At 41.9% G+C, this 22693-nt stretch overlaps 2 protein-coding genes across 5 annotated transcripts in view; one reads left to right on the top strand and one right to left on the bottom strand.

Annotated features, from left to right (window-relative positions):
- Window positions 1-808: 808 nt before the first annotated feature.
- On the bottom strand, window positions 809-3042 carry Mplkip (M-phase specific PLK1 interacting protein). Its single transcript, XM_051168055.1, has 2 exons — window positions 2495-3042; window positions 809-1454 (listed from the first exon to the last, which is right to left on the bottom strand). The coding sequence occupies exons 1-2, from the start codon at window positions 2828-2830 to the stop codon at window positions 1254-1256; spliced, it is 537 nt and encodes a 178-aa protein (XP_051024012.1). The 5' UTR covers window positions 2831-3042; the 3' UTR covers window positions 809-1253.
- Window positions 3043-3510: 468 nt separating this feature from the next.
- The window catches only part of Sugct (succinyl-CoA:glutarate-CoA transferase), a 713158-nt gene continuing 693975 nt past the window's right edge, over window positions 3511-22693 (top strand). For 2 of the 4 annotated variants that reach the window (XM_051168026.1, XM_051168018.1), the window contains exons 1-3: window positions 3511-3626; window positions 21106-21191; window positions 21637-21687. In XM_051168026.1, the coding sequence (XP_051023983.1) occupies window positions 3533-3626; window positions 21106-21191; window positions 21637-21687 (231 nt within the window). In that variant the 5' untranslated portion in view covers window positions 3511-3532. Of the gene's footprint in view, window positions 3627-14996; window positions 15122-16134; window positions 16209-21105; window positions 21192-21636; window positions 21688-22693 lie in introns of those variants that run through there. The other 2 variants (XM_051168042.1, XM_051168035.1) reach the window with 2 other exon arrangements.

Here is a 22693-nt window from a genome sequence, read left to right as displayed (position 1 = left end):
AATAACTGAGGGATATTCCTTCAGGTTTTATCTCCATTAATATAGGTATATATACACAGCATCCAGGTAAGCAAAGTGAGCTAAAGTTCACAGAACCCTCTAAGACTAGAAATGTGTTCATGAGTCAAGATAATTAGGCCTCACTGCCTAAGTCATAGTTAATTGGCTTCATATTTTTTTCCTTTGAGATTGGTGGAATCAAATAAATATATTTGTCTTTGCGATACAAGTGATTTGAGATTATTTTTACTTATCTGTTATGGTATGGATATGAACTGTCTCCCCAAATGAGTCACGTGAGGCTTGTCTGATCATTGGGAAATGATCAGATTATCAGGGTATTTACCTTATCAGTGGGTTAATGCCTCAACGGTTCACATGATGGTATTATTGGGAGGTAGAAAAAAGTGAAGGTGACCTAGACAGACTCCTGTTGTCCCTGGCCTCTTCCTATCCTTCTGCTGTTTGATTGCCAAGGGAGAGCAGTTTCTGATGTATCCACAGCCATATTATTGCTCACCTCAAGACCAAAGTAATGGATCCAGATGTATTTCCACTGAAACCTTAGGAACTACGAACCAAATTGCTCCCTTGTTTTTCTCTGGCATTTTACCACAATGACAAGAAATCAGCACACCATTTTTTGGCTTCATGAGAAAATAAATCTATAATGCTCAAAACATAGAGAACAACACTGAGCAGTATATACATGTGGTTTATCCTGGCTTTTTGTAGTTAAAGAGTATAAATCATGTTATATGATTTTCAGTGATTTTTAAGTTTGCCTATTTTGATTAAAAAAAAAAAACTAGGGAAAATATGAATGTAGAATACTTTTCTATTAATAAATATATAGTAAACTATCTAGGGTAGCTTATTTATTCCATTAAAAAAATAGTTTGCAAACATTTACACTCAAATTCTACGTGATTATGAAGCATTTTAGCAATTCTGTATATCCACAAAAATCACAATTTAACTAGGAAGACAAAATGTTTTATTTTAAAACACTGGAAAAGCACATGTCCGTTATCTTGGAAATATTAAATATGAAAATTGTGTTCTGAATGTGTTACAGACTCCCAGATATCTAAATACTGCAAATTATCCTGTCATCTTCTCAAATATTAACAACACTTGAGATATACTAATCATTATTCAAAGTCATCATCTTTGGGTTCAACTCATTTACAGTAAAAGTTCTGTCCAAGATGTTCCTGACACAAGAGGCTTCCAGTTGAATTTCAGAAATGTTAAGAAAAGTATCTTCCTTTTTTGCCTGTGAATGTTTGCGTATTGCTGTACTGTTGGCTTATATCCACTACAGACACTGGTTCTAGGCCAGCCCAAGGGTCTTCAAGCATTGAAGGCTTAAAATAACTTTCCAACTCATTAGACATTCTTTTTTCTCTACCACGCCCTGATCCAAATGGTGTAGATGTCCTTGGAGAACCCTTTAGGAAAAAAATCATCAGTTAAAAAAAACATCTAACAGAGATAACTGGTACTTTCTCCTCTAGTTAAATACTAGTGGGGATTAAAAGTTGTTATTTGCAACCCAATATATTCAGTTGCAAATTTGTTTTCGTTAAGCTACTGCTTTTAAGATGTATTAAGACCAATTGTACGTTTTTTAAAAAATGTCTGCTATCATCTTAAAGAATTTTCAGTTCCTAATGTAATAATTCAGCAGCTACTAAATACAAACAAATCCAGAACAAGCAGTGATTAAGTTAATTGTGTCCATTTTTTCCTGGAAGCTTACATTTTAACCTGATAGGTTGCATATTTCTAGAACTTTTTTTTATCATATGAAACTTCAGCTCAAAGGGACTCAGCGAGGTGAGCATATTAATTTGCTAAACACTGTAGATCCAAGTTGTTAGCCAAAGAGCTACTTCCTGCCTTGCATTTACTCATCGAGAAGGGAAATTTCTACAAGCTTCAATTCTCGGTTTTCCCCTCAAGAAAACTTGGAGTACATGTAAATACAGCTTGGAGGAAAAAAGCGATACCACTTAAAAAAAAAAAAAAAAAAAGGCAAGAAAAAAAAAAAAAAAAAAAAAGGAAAAAAAAAAAAAAAAGGCAAGAAAAAACAAGGGAGGGGCATCTGTAGGAAAATGGCCGTAGACTACGGTCTAAAGGAACAGTGTAACAGTCGGGAGTCAGTCACTGTCCTCCTCCTAGACATCCGAGATTATTTACTAAAAATAACTGACAAAAAAAAAAAAAAAAAAAAAAAAAAAGGAAATGGAGAATTAAGTAAGTTTACTGGCATACTGGCTTAAAGAACAATTTCTGTGGAACAGAGAACTACATAGTCCCACCGCTTACGGCAATCTCTAATTTCTCTACACCTCAGCGTACTTATCTGCAAAACTGGGCCAGCGTAGTCTGCCGCCTCACAGAGGATTAACTAACCCACGTAAAGGGAATTTTCGTTTCACGCCTGCCGTTACAGTGAGTTTGGCAAACGCTAGCTAATTGTCTTTACCTGGGGGTAGGTCTGCTGCTGCCCTGGGGAGTAGCCGAACTGATGCTGGGACCCCGCGGGGGACCTGCTGTAGGAGCCTGGGCAGCCGCCCGGGGACGGAGACCCGAAGCGGGCCCCCGAGAAGCTGCCGCCATGCCGAGGAGAGTGGCTGCTCCCGTACGGCCTAGCCCGGGGCCCACACGGCGGAGTGTGGTGCGGACTCCCGTACCCGTCCCGCGGGGAGGGCGGCCGCGGCCCCCCGCCCAGGGCACCCCGGAAGCTGCTTCCGACACCCCAACCTCCTATCCCCGAGCCGGGGTACGGAGGGGTTGGGGGTCGGAAATTCGGCCGGTGCATAGCAGGAAGCGAAGCTGAAGAGCCCACCGCCGATCCTCTCACCGGAACCCGAGTGGCCCGCCGACAGGAAAGAGGCGGTAGCTCCTTATTTACGTAGTCTTCCGGCTGCCAGCGCTGCTCCGCACTTTAGTTCCGGATGCACAAAGGTTCCGACGTCACCAAGTTTCTTCAAGAGGGCAGGTAACTAGGTCACTCAAGTCGGAGACTGTGAGAGTGTCTAAGAGGAGGAAGGAGTGCAAGTGGGAAACCAGAGCCCGGGCCACAGCAAGAAAACAGCCACCGGCGGCCCCACTACACGAAGACGGAAGCGGAACACACACAAAACCGGCTGTCAAGCCTTATAGGCTGTGCGGGTGGGACAGGGGCGTATCGGAGGAGGCAGCCCGGAAAAGGGCGGGTCACAAGGGTTGGGCTTCCGGACTCTCAGGCTTCCGGGAAGCTGGGCAGGAGCGTCTGCCCCGCCCAGGGTACTGTTAAGGCGGAGGCCTGCGCCGATGCTCTGAGTCGGGTGGGAAGAGCCAAAGAGGCCGGACCAAAGGGGGCGGGGCCAAGTGGGACTGAAGCGGGGTTTGTGGTGGGTGGGACTAAGACCGGGGGGCGGGGCGAGGGATGGGCGGGACTAGCGGAGGGGGTGGGACTGGCAGAGGGGCCGAGGGTCAAGGCCAGCATTCCCTCAGACTTCTCACTAGGCTGAAGCGGACGATGCTGTGGATGCTGGCCAGGGCGTTGGCTTTTCGGAGACCCGGGCGAGGCGGGTCCCGCGGGAGGGGGCTGTGGACCGGCCGCCCGCAGTCAGGTACCCTCGGACACGGAGCGCCCTGGCTTCCTGAGGAGAGCGCTCGCGCCTTGGGAGCGCGGGTCTCAGGTCTCCCGACCGCGTTCGCGCCCTGCTTCTGTTCATCCTACCTTCCAGTCCCCCAGGTTCCGCGTAACTTAAAAACAAAACAAAAGAAAAACAAAAGCTGCACCTCCCGCCAAAAGCTGAGTTTAGAAAGCAGACTAGTGCCTTGATAACTTAGCCTGTACTGATTACTGCTGGACTTGACCCCTGCGTTTCATTTCTTGTAAAATGGAAGTGGATGAGGATAGGAAATTGAGATTTAACAGAAGAAGAAGAAGAAGAAGAAATGAGAATTTAGCCCAAACTTAGGTATCTTGTAGTTATAAAGAAGCCAGAGACCTGTCTCATTCTTGTAGAAGATGGAATTTCAAATGACTAGTTACTGTGTTTCCCTTACTCATTGAGAATACTGGAATTAGCTCGGGGAATTTTAGTGCTCATTACGTTAGGCCCGTGTGTGGTGTGGACCTGTGGGAGCTTTGTTGGTTTAGAATGTTTGTAAGAGTGTTTTGCCTGCAGTTACTCACATGCATCATGGGCATGCTTGATGCCTTTGGAGATCAAGTTTCCTGGAACTGGAGAAAAGTGTGGTTGAGACTATGTTGTGGGTGCCGGGAACAGAACCTGGGTCCTCGGCAAGAGAAGTAAGTGCTCTTAAACCACCGAGTCATCTCTTCAGCCCCTGCGGGTTTCCTTCAGCCAGAGAGCCTTTATAGAACATTTGGCCGTCATTCAGTCTCTAACGTCTTCGGTGACATAACTAGAGTGTCTTCTCAGCCTTATTCTTCTCTAATGGACACGTGGGGGGGGGGGCGTCAGGGATGGGGCTGTTTAATTTTTTCCCATGGCGGTGCTTTATTCTTCGGCAGTTCACTTTGACTTTCTTGTTTTGCATCATTTTGTCTAGTTTTTGAGACAGGTTCTCAGTGCATACGCAGGCTCGAGCACACTTCTTTCTTCTGAAGACGAGTTGTATAATTAGTCAGTGCGTCCCTAGTCCCCACCACGCTCTTATATTTCATCCACACAACACACCAGAAATCTGTGAGAGGAAGAGATACAGTGAACAAACTTTCCAGTCAGATTATGTAAGACTGTGTACTCCCAGACCACCTGTAGGTATATATATGGATTGTCCAAAACTGAATCCATTTTAATCTTTTTAGAGACTCTCCTCTTTCAAATGAGAAATTTGGCAGGAATAAATGATTTGTTTAAACTCATCTAGCAAGATCAGAATTCAGGGTTTTTAAATTCCACAGATTTTTTTTCTTCCGCCTAGAAGTACAAATAGGGGTCTAGAGAGATGGCTCAGAGGTGAAGAGCACTGGGTGCTCTTCTAAAGGTCCTGAGTTCAATTCCCAGCTCACAACACTGTATACATAATAAATTAATCTTTAAAAGTAATACAAATAGTAGATCATTTGAAAAATGCAATTTAAAAACATATACATCTTGAAAGTGGCAGGCATGGTGACACATGCCTTTTCAAAAAAGATTTAATTATTATTATTTTAAGATTTATTTATTATGTATACAGTATTCTCCCTGTGTGTACACCTGCATGCCAGAAGAAGGTACCAGATCATATTATATGATGGTTGTGAGCCACCATGTGGGTGCTGGGAATTGAACTCAGGACCTTTGAAAGAGCAGCGAGTGCCCTTACCCACTGAGCTATTTCTCCAGCCCCTGACTTTAATCCTAGCACTGGAGAGGTAAAGGTCCATGGATCTCTGAGTTTGGTGCCAGCCTCATCTACACCGTGTTCAAGAATGGCCACAGTTACACAGTAGAGAGAACCTGTTTCAAAACAGTTTTGAAAGTGGTACTGGGTAGCGTCCTTTGGATTTATAGGTTATGAATATACTCTTAGGTGGTGAATCATAGTTAGAGCCAGGGTATTCCTACAACTTAGCTTAGGATTTGCAGTCCAGCTGGATGAGCTGGTGGGCTCCATAATTGTTTTAATTGAAAATCCCAGATTCACCAATAAAAACTCAGGAGCCAGGTGTTGTGAAAAAACATACTAGCTCAGAGAGGCAAAGAAAGCACCCAATTGAACTTCCTACTCAGCTCACATCCCAATGGAGAAGGCCCAAAAAGGCTCCCCAGCTCAGTTGACAGCCCAGGAGGAGAAGGCCAAAAAACCCAAGGCCTTACTAGCTCAACCCCCGAAAAGCCAAAGGCCAAGGAGCTGAGTGAGGAGCCCTAAGAGCCAAGCTAAAATCCCAGGCTCAGGACTGAAGACTCCTTCTACTTCTACATGCTGTCTTAAATCCCCACAACTCAAAGTCCCTTCTCTTCAATCCCTGTCAGCAGGGATTTACAATTCAAGATCAGGGATCACAGTGGGATCAAAGACAGATTTTTACAGTTCACAATCTCAGGGATCACATAGATCCTCTAACACCCCATATTGAAAATTTCTTTGTAAAGTGAATTTATTGAAAATATGAGGGAAAACAGTTGTGTTTCCTGGGGCTATAAAAATTAACTATAATGATGGTTGTGAGTATATAGTTGTTTTCTCTTGGAAGGAAAAGGAAATATCCCATTTTTGTTAGCAAATAGACATGGTTCCTGCAGAAAGAACTGTAGTACAGTGTAGGGATGACCAGCATTAGAAAACAGGATTATGTGTCAGGTGTGATAGTGCATGCCTGTAATCCCAGCACTCAGGGAGGCAGAGGCAGGCAGGTCTCTGATCTACAAATCGAGTTCAAGACAGCCAAGGCTACACAGAGAAACCCTGTCTTGGAAAAAAAGGATTGGTTTATGTATACTGCAGTGCTCTCAGGACAGATGTCACCCATGTGGTGTCTTTGATTGCCTTTGTATACATAGACATGAACAGTGCCAATGAATTTTCTGAGTTCTTGAGAACTCTGTGGTGATAATATGTTTTGGAGTGTAGAAATTAAAGCAAGCAAGTGAGAGCAACAAATTGAAGAAATTTAAGTATGAATATGAATGGAGTTTGCTTGTTTTTATATAGTTGCAATCTTTATTTATGTTACCTAAGTGTGTGTGTGTGTGTGTGTGTTTACAGTGGATGTCACCTTTGTTTCTTTTCATGTCATATCTTCAAAACAAGACAACAAAAAAGCCTATTTGAGAGCCCGATCTGTAAAAACAGAGGAGCAATGTTTAAAACAGAGATTGGAGAATCCTGCTCACCTTGTACTTTGCCATCCTACAAAGTGACTCTGGAATCCCTCTGAGAAATTCTCAGCGAAAAAGTTTCTGAATATCCCCCCATTTTAGGTAAATGGAGTAATCAGTGCGTCATGCATTCATACTTTGGTTAGAAGTAAACATTTTCATGTTTCTGCGCTGTTAGCACTTTCTAAATGGAAACTGGGTTAAAGGTCAAACCTCGGAAGTTAAAAGATGACTGATTAGATAGTTTAAAGCATGTGTTTATATTTCAATGGGTCTAAACCACGAGGCTTGGATGCTTTCCCGCGAGGCTCCTGTCCTCTTGGAAAGGCTCTTTACCAATGGGGCAGGATCTCAGGCAGCAGTTCATTTTCCCTCCAAGGAGTGTTTGCATCCATTTATCAGAGGAGGGTAGAAGCTGGGATGTCATCCTGCACAAACTCCTAGATTCATTATTTTGGGGTCTTCTCTTATGGTTCAGCCTCCAATAATAGACATTAAAAGTCTATTATTGACAAACATTTAGAAGAACATAGTAAATAATTCCTATGAATGGAGGATACTCAGGGCTTAATCCATTTTGGGAGAGCATAATCTTTAACTTTGTGTTTTCTGAAGGTTTTCAGATCATATTTTTTCCTTGGAGCTCTATCTATTGTTAGTTGTATCATATTAAGGGCTGTAGGTTACAGAGAAGTGAATGCATATATGATTAGCTCATTCATTAATAGGAAGAAGTAAATCTGCTTCGAACACAGTAAATCACGTTAATAATATTTCCATTGACAAAGCAAGATTTAAAGGTACTTTTAAAAAGGTCTCTCAGGCCGGGCGGTGGTGACACACACCTTTAATCCCAGCACTTGAGAGGCAGAGACAGATGGATCTCTGTGAGTTTGGGACTATCCTGGTCTACAAAGTGAGTCCAGGACAGCCAGGGCTATTACGCAGAGAAACCCTGTCTCAAAAAACAAAAACCAAACAAATCTCTTATGAGTCAAAATCTGGCCAGGCGTGGTGGCACAGGCCTTTAATTCCAGTACTTGGGAGGCAGAGGCAGGTGGATCACTGTGAGTTCAAGGCCAGTCTGGTCTACAAAAGCGAGTCCAGGACAGCCATGGCTATCAAAGAAAAACCCTGCCTTAAAAAAACAAACAAACAAAAAATCAAATTCCATTGCTTTGTTAAAATGTATTCCCCTTTCATTTCTTTCTTTCTTTCTTTCTTCCTTCCTTTCTTTCTTTCTTTCTTTTTCCTCCTCCTCCTCCTTCTTTTTTGGTTTTTCGAGACAGGGTTCCCCTTTCATTTCTAAGCATGTATAGTGGTCAATCACAAGAAAAATGTGTTATACATATTTACTTCTTTCCAGACTAATATGCTTCACCCATGCATAATACATATATTAATAGAGTTACACCAGCAGAAGTCTCCATTGAAATTAAGAAACATACTTACAGAAACAGTTCTAAATGAAGAACTAGAAATGCTGAAAGGTCTAGATGTGGGGTTCAAAAGAGCACTGAGATGGGTTGTTGAGGATGATAAGTTTATTAGATGGGCTATGAATACCATGAACAGATAGATATCAGCATTGTGGGGGCTCTGAAGAGAGTTTAGAGACAGAGAACATGGTGGGTACTCTGAAACAGAATCAGGCTCATAAGGCAGGAGTGGGCATCTCTTTGTATAGGTGTTTGGGGGAAATGTGGGACTTGACAGCAGAAGCCGGCAGCCAGGTGCATGGCCACTCGTACCAAGTGTGGGTTTATTGGCTAGAGATCCACAGACAGTTTCTTAGGGGGCCTGCCAGGATGTGAGAGCGATGGGGCTGCTGAAGGTTTTGTGGCCTTACCATCAGTCTGGGCTGGAGTCTAAATTTGAAATGTGAGTTGTGTTATCTGGATACTAACACTATAAGATTACTTTAAATGAGCAGATGACGTTGTAATGTCACTGGGATCTGTATCTTTGTAGTTTGTCAATTATAAAATGATACACATGTGATTCCATGATTTGAGTGTCCCCTCCAAAACAGAAGTTGAAGTTTAATCACAACTATAATAGTATTGGGGTTTTAAAAGAAGGTTAGGACTTGAGGACTCAGCCCTCATCTGGGTTAGCATGGTTATAAGTTAGTTATTGCTAGAGTGGTTTCTTATAAAAGCAAACTCAACTTCCTTATCACTGTTGGTGCCGCCCTTTGTCCTCTTGTTTTTGGGGAATGGAACACAAAGACTGCATATTGGCACATTGCCCTCTTGTATGTTGTAGGTCTTAAATTATGAAAAATAAATCTGTTGTTTTAATTGAAATTCTCCCATTGTTCTATTTTACCAGTAGAGACTCAGGAGCCAGATGCGGTGGTGAAAAGCCTGCTAGCTCAGAGAGGCAGGGAAAGCAACCTGCGGACATTCCTACTTAGCTGTCCTGACGGAAAGTCCCAAAAGGCTCACTAGCTCAGCTGGCAGCCCAGGAGGAAAAGCCCCGAAGCCCCACAAGCCAAGCTAAAATCCCAAGCCAAAAGAAACGCCGAGGAGTTTTAAAGAGCTCCTTGTACTTCTACATGCTGTGTTAAACACCCCTCAACTCAAGTCCCTCCTACTCTTTAATCCCTGTCAGCTGGTTTCTTGCTTGTCTCTTGACCTAAGATTGGCTTTATTAAATCCCCTGTACAGATAGCTCTTGGATTAAAGGTGTGTGTAAGGCGGGCTGCACCACACCTTAATCACCTGTTTACAATAAACAGAAAGGTCTTGGATTAAAGGTGTGTTAGATCTCAACCACAAGAAACAGGGGTTTACAGTCCAGTCTCAGGGATCACAATGGAATGGAAAACGGAGAGATTTTTACAGTTCAAAGTCTCAGGGATCACAATGGGATCAAAGATCCTGTAACAAATCCTTTTTAAAATAAATCACCCAGTCTGTGGTTGTCTGTTATAGCAGCAGAAAACCAACAAATAAAACCCTTTTTGTGTAAAATGTAAAGATTTAAAAACCACAAGCAAGAAAAATACTGAAGTTTTATCCAAGAAGGAAGGAACTACTTGAAGTAAAACAAACATCAGATCTTTCTTTCTTTCTTTCTTTCTTTCTTTCTTTCTTTCTTTCTTTCTTTCTTTCTTTCTTTCTTTCTTCAAAACAGGGTTTTTCTGTGTAGCCTTAACTGTCCTGGACTTGCCTGGTAGACTGGGCTGGCCTGGAACTCACAGTGATCCACCTGCCTCTGCCTCCAGAGTGCTGGCATTACAGACAGGAAGAACCACACCCTGCTAGATCTTTTTGAAACAGGAAACAGAAACTTTTAAAGTGGACAAACCAACCATAAAAAAATGGTATAATCTGGGATTGTGAAGACCTACACCTGTGCATTATGTATTTCCAGTAAATAATGACTGGCTAAAAGGTTAATTTTTGTTTTTGAAACAGGGTCTTACTATGGAGCCCTGACTGGCCTGGAACTCTCCATTGCAGGCTGGTCTCATACCTGCCTCTGCCTTCTCAGTGTTGGAAGTAAAGGCATATACCCCCCACCTAGCCAAAGGTTAATATTTTTCTACCGAAATCTATAAGAAAAAAGATTAATGTGCTCTTTGAAATATGAGCAAATAACCAAAAATCATTCCACATATAAACTAATGATGGCACTCTATTTTTTTAACTGTCAAATTTGTAATAAACCAATACAACCCCCCAAATCAAGATTATACTCAAGATTAGGGGAAATGATGGGCAACACTGTCTTTGTACACTGCTGGTGGCAGCACACATGGGTGAAACTTTTCTGAAGGACAGTTTGAAAATATTAAAAGTTCTAAAGCATTTGCCATGTGAACATGGTTAGGCTACCCCACTACCAGTCTTTTTCCTTAGAAACAAACTCCTTGATTCTTCTCCATTTCCCCAAACTCTAAAGGCCTCATTAAACATTCATTTTACCTTTCCCATTTGAAGACCCTGGGAAGATTCTGTAACCCTTTATACACAGAATATTTCTACACACCTCTCTTGCTTCTCAGAATTACCCACCGGACACTATCACAAAGCAAATGATGAAACCTTCCATCTCATGGACACATTCATCCCCACACTTCATTGCAGTCCCTTCCTCTCCCTTGGGTAGTCTGAGCTAGACATGTTCAGTGTTTTGTGAAGTAAGGGCTTAGTGTTCTTTTTAATGCAATACTTTTATTCTTTGAGAGTTTCATAGAACATAATTATTTCTTTTACTTTTGAAATTATCATACCATTCTATTATACCTCCTTCCGTTTCCTTCTTCTAAGCTGTCTCATATACTTATCCTTATTTTCTTTCTAATTTATGAATTCTGTTTTCATTAATTTTTGTTACATATTTGCCTCCCCTACCCCCCTAACTCCTTCCAGATTCATCTCCTATCTCCTACCCCTCCCAGCATTTTTTGTCTTCTCTTTCTTCCTCCTCTTCTACTTCTCTCCTCCCTCTCCTCTCCCCTCTCTTTCCCTCTCTCCTCTGCACCCCCTTTTGCTGTTGTCCTCCCTCTCTCTCTCTCCCTCCCTCTCTTCCTCCTTCCCTCCCTCCCTCCCTCTTCCCTCTCCTCTTTTCCTTCTTCTCTAACCCTGTGAGTCCCAATTGTGCTGCTCACATACTTACTGTGTGACACTGGTGCATGGTCAGTCTAGCAGGGGCCATACCCTTAAGAAATGCTGACCCCTCCCCTCTCCAGAGCCATTAACTGTCAGTCACTCCTTTGCTAAGTGTGGGTGTGAATGAGATCTTCCCCAAACCATGCTAGAATGTTGGCTAGCTTGATCTTGTACAGATCCTGTGCTGGTACCCACAGCTGCTGTGAATTCATGAGTATGCTCTTCCTGTCATGTCCAGAAGACACTGTTTTATTCTGGCCTTTTCCGACCTCTGGCTGTTACAGACTTTTCACACCTCCTATAATAGTTCCTGAGCCCATTCCTGTGCATGCGTGTGTGTGCATGCATGTATGTATGTGTGTGTGTGCATGTGTGTGTGTGGGTACATGCACTCCCCACCTTTTCTCTGTGTGTGTGTTTTAATAATAAAGACGCTACAGTTGTGATTGAGAGCACTTACTGATCTCCACTGACACTCTCTGTCTGTACTTTGATCTGTTGTGAGTTTCTGTATCAACGGCTGCCCTCTGCACAAAGAAATGAGTAATAAAAAAAAAGTACCGCGAAAGCTACACTAATGTAGGGACATAGACATGCAGAGAGCAATTTGATCCTGTGTAGTGTTAGCTAAATAATAGTAGTTGGATCACTTGGGCCTGATTAAAGGAGCTTCTTGCACTCTGTTGGATTGGAATAGCCTGTTATCCTACCTCACACACCTTCCTTCCTTCCTTTCTTTCTTTGTTTCTTCTTCCCTTCCTTCCTTCCTTTCTTTCTACCTCACCTTTCTTGTTTCTTTCTACCTTTCTGTCCTTTTTTACATGCTTTCTTCATTCTTTCTGTTGTTGTTGTTATTTTCAAGATAGCGGTTCTCTTTGTGTGGCCCTGGGTGTCCTGGAGCTTGCTCTGTAGACCAGGCTGTCCCCAAACTCACAGAAATCTACATGCCTCTGCCTCCCAAGTACTGGGATTAAAGGGGTACACCACCACTGCCCAGCCACACACATCTTCTTTGTTGCTTTGATCCTTAATAATTCTTGTTAGTACTTACAGGGGTATTTCAGCAGCACAGGAACCTCAATTGAGGAAATGCCTCCACGAGCTCTGGTTGTAAGGCATTTTCTCAATTAGTGATCAGTGCGGGAGGGGCCTGCCCATAGTGGGTGGTGCCCTTCTTTGGCTGGTAGTCCTGGGTTCTGTAAGAAAGCAGGCCGAAAAAGCCATGTGAACCAAGTGTGTAAACACCATTCCCCCATGGCTTCTTCATTAGCTCTTGCCTCTCTGGGTCTCTGAGTAACTGTCCTGACTTCCTTCAACAATGAACACCAATATGGAAGTGTAAGTCAAATAGACCCTTTTCTCTCCATCTTACTTTTTAGGTCATGGTGTTTCATCAAAACATAACTAAGACAAAGTCCATTGTGCAGATAATCAGACTTAATACTTCAGTAGTCAGTTCACACAAGAATGTTGTGTTGTGTCCACAGCACAGGTCAAAGGTTCATCTGCCCATGTGTCTGAGATCCACTTAACCTTTTTTCCTGCTGCGTTTTAAGTATCCTGAATCACTGTGTGCCATTTTCATCCTCAGCATCCTCTAAAAATGCTCTCTTCCTTTGTATGATCCATTGTCTGTTTTTGTTTTGTTACTCATCTTTTTGTTGAATGGTGACCCCTAGAGGCATTTTTTTTTCTCAGAAAGGACACATGGAAGTAAAGGTTTTCAATGTTATTTTTCCTTTCACAAATACTTTGTATCTTGATTGGATATAGAACTTAGGGAAGAAATTTCTGTACCCTCAAATTTTAAAGATTTTGCTCCATTTTAGCTTCTAATGGTCTTATTGAGAAATCTGATACCAGGGATGAAGAGATGGCCCAGTAATTAAGACTGCTTGCAGTTCTTGCAGCTCAGTTTCCAGCATACACTGGGTAGTACACAAACTCCTGTAACTCCATCTTTATGGGATCAGATACCCTTTTCTGGCTCCCATTGGTACTCGCATACATGCAAGTGCCAAATCATTCTGTTTCACAAACACACACACACCACATACACACAACTCTTAAAGAAATCTGAAACTGTCCTGATTAGCAGTCCTTTACATATGCCTGTGTTGTCTTTCTGTGTCTTGAAATACTTCATATCTTCTTTTGTTAGAAAAAATGTTTGTTTTAAAATTTTTTACAGTGATGTGTTTGGGTGCATGCATTTTTTCCTTATTTAATTTTTCCTTAAAGATGTATTTATTATTATTTATACAGTACTCTGTATATGAGCCTGAAGGCCAGAGGAGGGAACCAGATTGCATTGTAGATGGTTGTGAGCTACCATGTGGTTGCTGGGAATTGAACTCAAGACCTTTGGACGAACAGCCACTGCTCTTAACCTTTGAGCCATCTCTCCAGCCCTAACTTTTCCATATAATATACGTTTAACATGGTTTTCCCCTTCACCAACTCTTCCCAGAGTTGGTTATTTTATTTGCACGTGTGTGTATGCAAAAAGGTGTGCATGTCCCCAGTAAATGTTTGTAAGTCAGTGGACAACTTGTGGAACTCAGGGTGTCAGCGTTGGAAGTCACTGCCTTTAGCAGCTAAGCCATGTTACCAGTCCCGATTGTTAGTTTTAACTGTCAACTTGATACGCTCCACAGTAGGTTTAGAAGAGAGTTTTAGTGAAGGATTTTTCTATATCAAGTCAGCCTATTCAGATGTGTCAGCCAGTTCACAGTTGTGGTCCTTTTGACTTCGGTGAGCATTGGAGGGCATATATTAATCTGTGTGTATTAGCATGGCGTGCACTCATTTTAGTAACTAAGATTAGGTGTGAGAATAACGTAGGCAAGCACAGACAGGCCTGAGTATTAGATTTAGATGGATGTTGAGAAGAAAAAAATTGAAATGGTGGGTAACAAACTGACAGGAGAAGGCCAAACACTGTTAGGGTTCACAGACTGTAGAAGCCGTTAAAACTAGATGGTAAAATCAAGAAGTAAAAAAAAAAAAGTAAGGCTGGGAAAAAAGGAGTGGGGAGTACATGAGAGACAGATGAAAAATACTCTATAGAGAGTGCACAATAAAACCATGGGCAGAGCAATACATAGAATAGCCTAGAAACCCGACTGAGAGTAACAAAATCAGGCCCTCCAGGGGACATACAGGCAAGAGTGTGACTTAAATACAGGAAGTTAGAAGCGTAAAGAATATTCTATGGAGTACATTTCTGCCTTGTTTGTGCTGGTTGAAGAAGTACAGTTGTCACACCCCCTGGCACCACTGGTGCTGCTCAGTGAGGGATGCTTGAGTGGCAGGCCTCAGGCTTGGCAGCCTCCCTGGTCCTGGTCTCTGCGTTCTGGGACTGCAGAGGTGAGAGGTTGTAAATCCTTTCCTATGGTTCCTGCAGAACCCTGTAGATTTCTTTCTTTCTTTTTTCTTTTTTCATCTTTTTTGAATGAGACAGGCATAGGTTTCAATGTTATATATCAAATAGAATTATTGTGAAGGGAAATTCTTTTTGATAATAACAGATGACTTAGAATATAAAGAATTATACATTGTTTACTTTGAAAAATTGTAATTTATACTTTTCAATGTTATCTGTCTGGCAGATATTGAGAATACGAAGCCCCTGGAGGGTGTGCGGATTCTGGATCTAACAAGGTTTGTGTTGGGTTACCTGCAGTTGAGTGGTTACCTGCAGTTGAGCGGTTACCTGCAGTTGAGCGGTTACCTGCAGTTGAGCGGTTACCTGCAGTTGAGCGGTTACCTGCAGTTGAGCGGTTACCTGCAGTTGAGCGGTTACCTGCAGTTGAGTGGTTACCTGCAGTTGAGTGATTGAGTTTCCCCGTTTTTAAAGGCTTTAGTAGTTTTTAGATTATATGGACATATTTACATGCTTATATTGAAATATTGGTGAATGAACAGAAAAGAAATTCTGGACTATTATTAAGTTTAAAGACAGTAGTGTATTTATGAATTTCTCCAATATGCATAGTTGCATACAATTAACTATCTTCAAATGATAACTATTGAAATTACTGTTTTTACCTTTTTTCCCCAGACAGTCTTTCTTTGTGTACCCCTGGCTATCTTGTAGACCACGCTGACCTCAAACTAGGAGATCTGCCTGCTGTTGCCTTCCTAGTGTTGGCATTAAAGGTGTGCACCACCACTACCCTGCAGTTTTTTTTAAACCTATATTTTAAGTTTACCAATACATTTTGAATTGTTTCCTATGCTCATTAAATTTAGCAAAAGATGACATTTATAAATGTCACATAGCTACCTGATTATCCCCCAAATTTTACTTTCATAACTGTCCTTTTTTTTTTTTTTTGTTTTTGTTTTTGTTTTTTTGAGACAGGGTTTCCCTGTGTTAGTCTTGACTGTTCTGGACTCACTTTGTAGACCAAGATGATAAGGCCTTTTTATATGCAAATCTTTGCTTTAGTTTCAATTTTTTTCCTTAGGATAGAATTCTAGAAATAAAATTCCTGCACTAAAGGGGTTATAGTTTTTATTTTAAAGCTCTTGATAAATATGGAACATTGCAATTTTCTCAAGTTTGATCATTGCTAACATTATATGAGCTTCTCTGTGTTAATTGACTTAAGAAAATAGTTAATACAAAGATTTCAAGATGGTCATTTATCTATTACTGTTTAACATTGTAGAGTTCTGGCAGGACCTTTTGCCACGATGAATTTAGGAGATCTTGGAGCTGAGGTTATAAAAGTGGAAAGACCAGGTAAACCTATTTACTTTTAAAAAGTAGACCCAGGCTAACAAATGTTTTTGGTAATTCTTTAAGTAATTCAGGATTAGTATGTCCATAAGTTAAGTAAGGGAAGAATGGAAATGAGACAATTTCTCCATTTCCTGTCTCTCTATATTTATATTAATTATCTTTTTATTTATATGAATCAAGGACTAGGCTCAAACCAGTTCCTTTTCATATACTGAAAGAGTCTGTTATGATATGTAATTACTGTGCTGATGGCAACACCATAGTGCTCGGCAAAGTTCTAAGCCCTCCACTGATTTTAGCTTAATCTTCTCAATAACTCTATGTGCCGATAAACTAGTCCTAATGTAGAAGGGATAGACAAACACTCAGCTCTGATCCTGGCTCTCCGAAGCCCATGGGAGTGGTCTCATGAGTGAGGTGACTAGGTTTCGTGACTCTGGACTGAAGGGCAAAGGAGTAGAGAGAAGGAAAAAGAATCAAAGTTGTTTTTTTAACAAGAGGCCCAAATACCCTAACCTAAGTCATTATTTTCTAATAGAATAATTATTTCTTTTCTTTCGTTCTTTCTTTTTCTTTGTTTTTTGAGACAGGGTTTCTCTGTGTAGCCTTGGCTGTCCTGGACTCATTTTGTAGACCAGGCTGGCCTTGAACTCACAGTGATCCGCCTGCCTCTGCCTCCTGAGTACTGGGATTAAAGGTGTGCACCACCACACCTGGCTCATTATTTTAGTATAATAAAAGTTTGGTTTATAAAGAGAAAAATTTAGGTAAATTCTTTGGCAACCCCACATCTGACAGAGGGCTGATATCCAAAGTATATAAAGAACTCAGGAAACTAGACATCAACAAACCAACCCAATTAGACGATGATATACAGATATAGAGAGTTCTTGACAGAGGAATCTCTAATGACCAAGAAGCTCTTAGAGACATGTTCAACATCCTCACTCATCAGGGAAATGCAAATCAAACCAGCTCTGAGATTCTCTCTTATACTTGTCAGAATGGCTACGGTAAAAAGCTCAAGGAACATCTCATGCTGGCGAGGATGTGGAGCAAGGGGAGCACTCCTTGATTGCTGGTGTGAGTGCAAACTTGTACAACAGCTTTGAAAATCAATCTGGTGCTTTCTCAGAAAATTGGGAATGGAGTTACATCAAGACCCAGCTATTCTACTCCCGGGCACATACCCAAAAGATGCTCCACAAATACAACAAGGACACTTACTTAACTACGCTCACAGCAGCTTTTTTGTGATAGCCAGGAACTGGGAACAACCTAAATGTTTTTCAACAAAAGAATGGATAAAGAAAATGTGGTACATTTACACAGTGGAGCATTAGTCAGCTAGTAAAAACAATGACATCATGAAATTTGCAGGCAAATGGATGGAACTAGAAAAGACCATCCTGAGTAAGGTAGCCCAGAAAGACACACATGGTATATACTTGCTTATAAGTGGATATTAGCTGTAACCATCCTACAAAACACAGACTCGAAGAAGCTAAGTAATGAGGTGAGCCCAAGAGGGGGCACTTGAATCTCACTGAGAAGAGAAAATAGAGTAGACATGCAGGGTGGATGAAAAGAAGGAAGAGGGTGAGGGAGGGGGTTTAAATGGGGGCAGGACGGTAATGTAGGGGGAGGATTGAGGGAGGGAGAACTGGGAGAGACAATTGGGATGAGGGGTGTATCTCTGGGAGGACCTAAAAACCTAGCACAATGGAAACTCCCAGGAATCTGTGAGGGTGACCCTGGCTAAGACTCCTAGCATTGAGGGACATGGAGCCTGACACAGCCATCTCCTGTAATTAGGTAAGACTTTCAATGGAGGGACAGGGATACCAACCCAGCCACAAAACCTTCCACCCACCACTTCTCCTGCCAACAAATGTGCAGGGTTAAAGATGGAGCAGAAATTGTGGGAATAACCAACCAATTACTGGCCCAACTTGCCATGAGAGGGAGCCCACCCTTTACACTATTATTGATATTTTGCTATACTTGCAGACAGGAGCCTAGCTTAACTGTCACCCAGCAACTAATAGAAACAGATGCAAAGACCCATAGGCATACATTAGGCGGAGCTTGGGGAATCCTGTAGAAAAGGGGAGGAAGGATTGAAGGAGCCAGAGGGGTCAAGGACACCACAAGAAGACTGGCAGAATCAGCTAACTTGGGCCAGTAGAGGCTCATAGAGACTGAACTGCCAACCAAGGAGCATGTGTTGGATGGACCTAGGCCCTCTGCACACATGCACAATTGTGTAAGCTCTGTCACTGCTGTTAGGGCTCCAGTCTGTTTCCCTGGTCTGACCCAATCCAAAGGGGAGGAAATGGAAGGGGGGAAAGGCTGTGATAAGGAGACTGCTGGTTGTGAGTGCCTGTGAGTGCCAGAAACACACTTCCTGGGAGGCAGGCTTCAGTGACACAGCTTGTTTAATTGGGGTGTTGGACAGGAACAAAGGCTACTTAACCCTTTGGGGAGTGGATAAGGCCAAAGTGCAGGGAATGCCTTATTTGCTTGAAGAGGAAGTCCAGGTACTTGTTGGGCATGACCTTATAAGGAGAGAGGAAGTTTAACCTGTAACATGATCTCAAGGGTGGCAGAGGTGGGGGCCATAAAGCTACATGCACCAGGACATGCAGGCTCAGAACAGGGAGGGAATGGTCCTACCCCTGCTGGACTCAACATGAGATTCTCTGGGTTTGGACATGCCTTGATCTCACTCTTACTCTGCCTGGTAGCACAGTTCCCCAGCCCCACAGGTCTTCATGTGGGAGCATGATACAGTGGGAGCAGGGGCTGTTTCTGACTCTGTTGCCTGTCTCTGGATCCCTTTCTCCTAACTGGACTGGCTCATCTAGTCTCAGTAGGAGAAGATGCACCTAGTCTTACTGCAACTTGATATGCTAGGGTTGGTGACACCCATGGAGTAGAGAGGGAGGAGGGGCTGGGGGGAGGGAAAGGGGGAGGGAAAGACTGGAAGGAGGGGAAGTTGTGATTGGGATGTAAAGTAAACAAAACAACAACAATGCTAGGCAGACTGCCTTGCCAGGCCATAGGGGAAGAGCACCAACTCAGTCCTGATACGACTTGATGGATTGGGGTGGGTGGGTAGGGGGGCTCCCCTTTTCCGAGGAATAGGGGAGGCGGGATGAGGGAAGGAGAGTATGGCTGGGAGGAGAGGAGGGAGGGGCCTATGAGTGAGATGTAAAGTGAATAAAGAAATTAATAAATAAAAATAAAAAATGTTAAGTTTACATAAGTTCTTTGGCATTTTTTATTCTTTAACGATTGGTTTACTGATAGCATCTCTTTACATGTCCCAGGTCGGTCTGTAGCTTCAAAGTCTCAGACTCAAGGGCTAGGATGCCGTCTTTCCTGTTCATTCTTTTTCCTTTGCCTTCCAAGTAAACACCCTCTGTGTACACATCTATCTGAGCCCATGCTTGTCAATCTCCACTGTCCAAAGTGCTTCTCAGTTCCTGTTTCCAGAGGCCACAGCTCACCCTCCCAGTCCGTGGTTTATGCCACTTTTTGTCATCGCTGGATATTCTGGGGAACACTGAACGCCACCTCCCACACTGTGCAAAGTTCTAGGTGTCTTATTGTGCTCTTATTTTAATGCCATGCCTCTTCATGGTTCTTTTCCTTTCGATGGAAGGGGGAAGGAGGGGATGGAAGAAGTGAGGGAGAGGGAGAGGGGGGGGGGAGAGAGGGGGGAGAGACAGGCGTTGCTAGGTGCTGCATGCTGGCGCTAAGTTAACGATCTTCTTGCCACAGCATCTGCACTGTGATGATTACAGGCCTCAATTTAAACCACTGCTTTTCTTGCACCATCTGTTCTAAGATAGAACAGCCATTCTAATTCTCTTGCCATTTTAGCTGCTAACCAAGTTAGCATTTGTATTTGTATTTATATTGCTCTGTGCATTCTCTTTCTCTTCCTAGTAGGTGCTGGGAATAAGGGCAGACTGCCACACCCACCTGAATTTATATGGGTTCTGGGGATTTGAACTGTGGTCTTCATGCTTGTGCAGCAAGCACATTACTTACTGCCGAGTCATTGCCCCAGCCTCTATTTTGGCTTTTCTTATTTTTATTATGGAAACATTTTATAGATTATTTTGTCACTGTTGTATAATCAGCCCCTTGTGCTAATTTAGCATATATACTCACATTATAATTCTGATTTAAATAATATGTAACATGCATCTTTGGTTTACTTCGTATTTTACATTTAATGTCAAGAAATAATGAAAGGACTTACCAACATGCTTCCCCCAAATTAAAAATACCCCCCCAAGTTTGTTGTTTATCAACTCTAAAGAGTGCTAGAAAAATATTTCCTTCTGGATTTTGACCTTCAATACAGCAAATTAGTGAAAGTGAATATGGAATGATTTGGCAGTTGGTATTAAAAAATGGAGGTCTGAGTTGGGTGTAGTGGTGCACGCCTATAATCTCAGCACTCAGGGAGGCAGAGGCAGGTGGATCTCTCTGAGTTCAAGGTCAGCCAGGTCTACAAAGCAATTCTAGGACAGTTAAGGCTACATAGAGAAACCTTGTCTTGAAAACCCCACCTCCCAAAAAAAGTGGAGATCTGGGAAGTTTGTTGAGCTACCAAAGCCCCAAGGGATAAGGATTCCCTAGGATGAGTTGATGCTTTTTCGAGGGGCGCTTTTTAAGACAGGGTCTCTCTCTGTAGCCCTGAGTGTCCTAGGACTCTGTCTGTAGTCTCAGAGTCACAGAGATCCACCTGCCTCTGCCTTCCTAGAGCTGAGGTTAAAGGTGTGTGCCTTTAAATCCACTACAGGCAGAATTGACCCTCTTTAAGTATGCACACAAGTAAGCCTGTTAGCTTGTGATTAATAGCTCATATTACCATTTACAGGAGCTGGTGATGACACAAGAACTTGGGGACCTCCTTTTGTGAACACAGAAAGTACATATTTTCTTAGTGTTAATCGAAATAAAAAAGTAAGACTATTTTCTGCTTTTACCTTATTTGTGTAATTCTCTTGGCAGTTACAAAACTTTTGATACCACAACTTGCTTTTTGATATGTAACTAATATTTCAAGTATTCATGACTACATTCAAGCAATAGACTTTTTATTACTATTCATCCTCTGTTAAATAACTTAAGAAATTATGAGAATACATAATGGAAATATTCTGTGAAAGACAAGCAATATGGTTCTTTACACTTATTGCTCCTTATTGGTGTTATACAGCAAAAGTATATACTATGGTTTCAGTCAGATAAACATTTGATTGTAAGTGAAGTCAAGTATTTATTCAATAAGAAACTAAGCTTGCTTTACAATGAGAATTTATATGATATGAATGGCTCTGTTACTGAACTGACAGTAATGATGAAAAGGTTTATGAAAACATTTTAATGTCTATATTTTGGTTTTTAGAGTATAGCTGTTAATATCAAGGATCCAAGAGGGGTGAGAATCGTCAAAGAGGTACAGTATGTTCTATGGCATATTAGTGCTTGGAACACCTGGGAAAGGGTCTTAAAACTTTGTTTTTTTTTTTTTTTTTTTTTTTTTTTTTGCCAATCTGTAAGTTGTGGCTATAAATTCTATTTAGTAATTGAGTTGACTCTTTTTGGTGGCATGTTTCTCACTCGTGTTTTGCTTACATCACTCCTCCTTCTTTCAACCATTCCCATGTCCCCTTCGTACTTTCTTTCACATTCATGGCCTCTTCTTCTTTAATTACTACTGTTATACACATGCATATGTTAATAAACATATAAAGACAACCCACCGAGTCCATTAAGTGTTGCTTGCATGTATACCTGAGTTTACATGTTTTTAGTAAGCATAGGGCTCTCAATACTTTCTTGTTTCTTGCATATAGTTAAAATCCTAGTGTTATGGACAGACTTCTTTTGGCACCAATTTTATTCTTGAGTACTATACTTCTACTTTCCCCTCAAAGCCCCAGAATTTTTATGTAAATGAAGCATCATGATCTTAACTTTTGAGCCAGTGAGATGGCTCAGATGGTAAAGGTGCTTGCTGCCAAGAAAATAAATCGTAGGAGTCACAGGATGGAAAGAATATACCCAGAAGATGCTTCACCACACAACAAGGATGTATGCTCAACCAGGTTCATAGCAGCCTTATTCATAATAGTCAGATCATGGAAACAGCCTAAGTGTCCCTCAGCCGAAGAATGGATAAAGAAACTGTGGTACATATACACTATGGAATATTACTCAGCTATTAAAACAAGGAAATTGGGGGCTGGAGAGATGGCTCAGAGGTTAAGAGCATTGCTTGTTCTTCCAGAGGTCTTGAGTTCAACTCCGAGAAACCACATGGTGGCTCATAACCATCTATAATGAGATCTGGTGCCCTCTTCTGGCGGGCAGGCACAGATGCAGGCAGAACATTGTATATGTAATAAATAAATAAATTAAAAAAAACAAAACAAACAAACAAAAAAACAAGGAAATCTTGA

This window comes from Acomys russatus, chromosome 3, assembly GCF_903995435.1.
Source record: "Acomys russatus chromosome 3, mAcoRus1.1, whole genome shotgun sequence".
NCBI lineage: Eukaryota > Metazoa > Chordata > Mammalia > Rodentia > Muridae > Acomys > Acomys russatus.
Note: the sequence above shows the minus strand (reverse complement) of the source record. Positions and strands in the feature narration are given on the sequence as shown.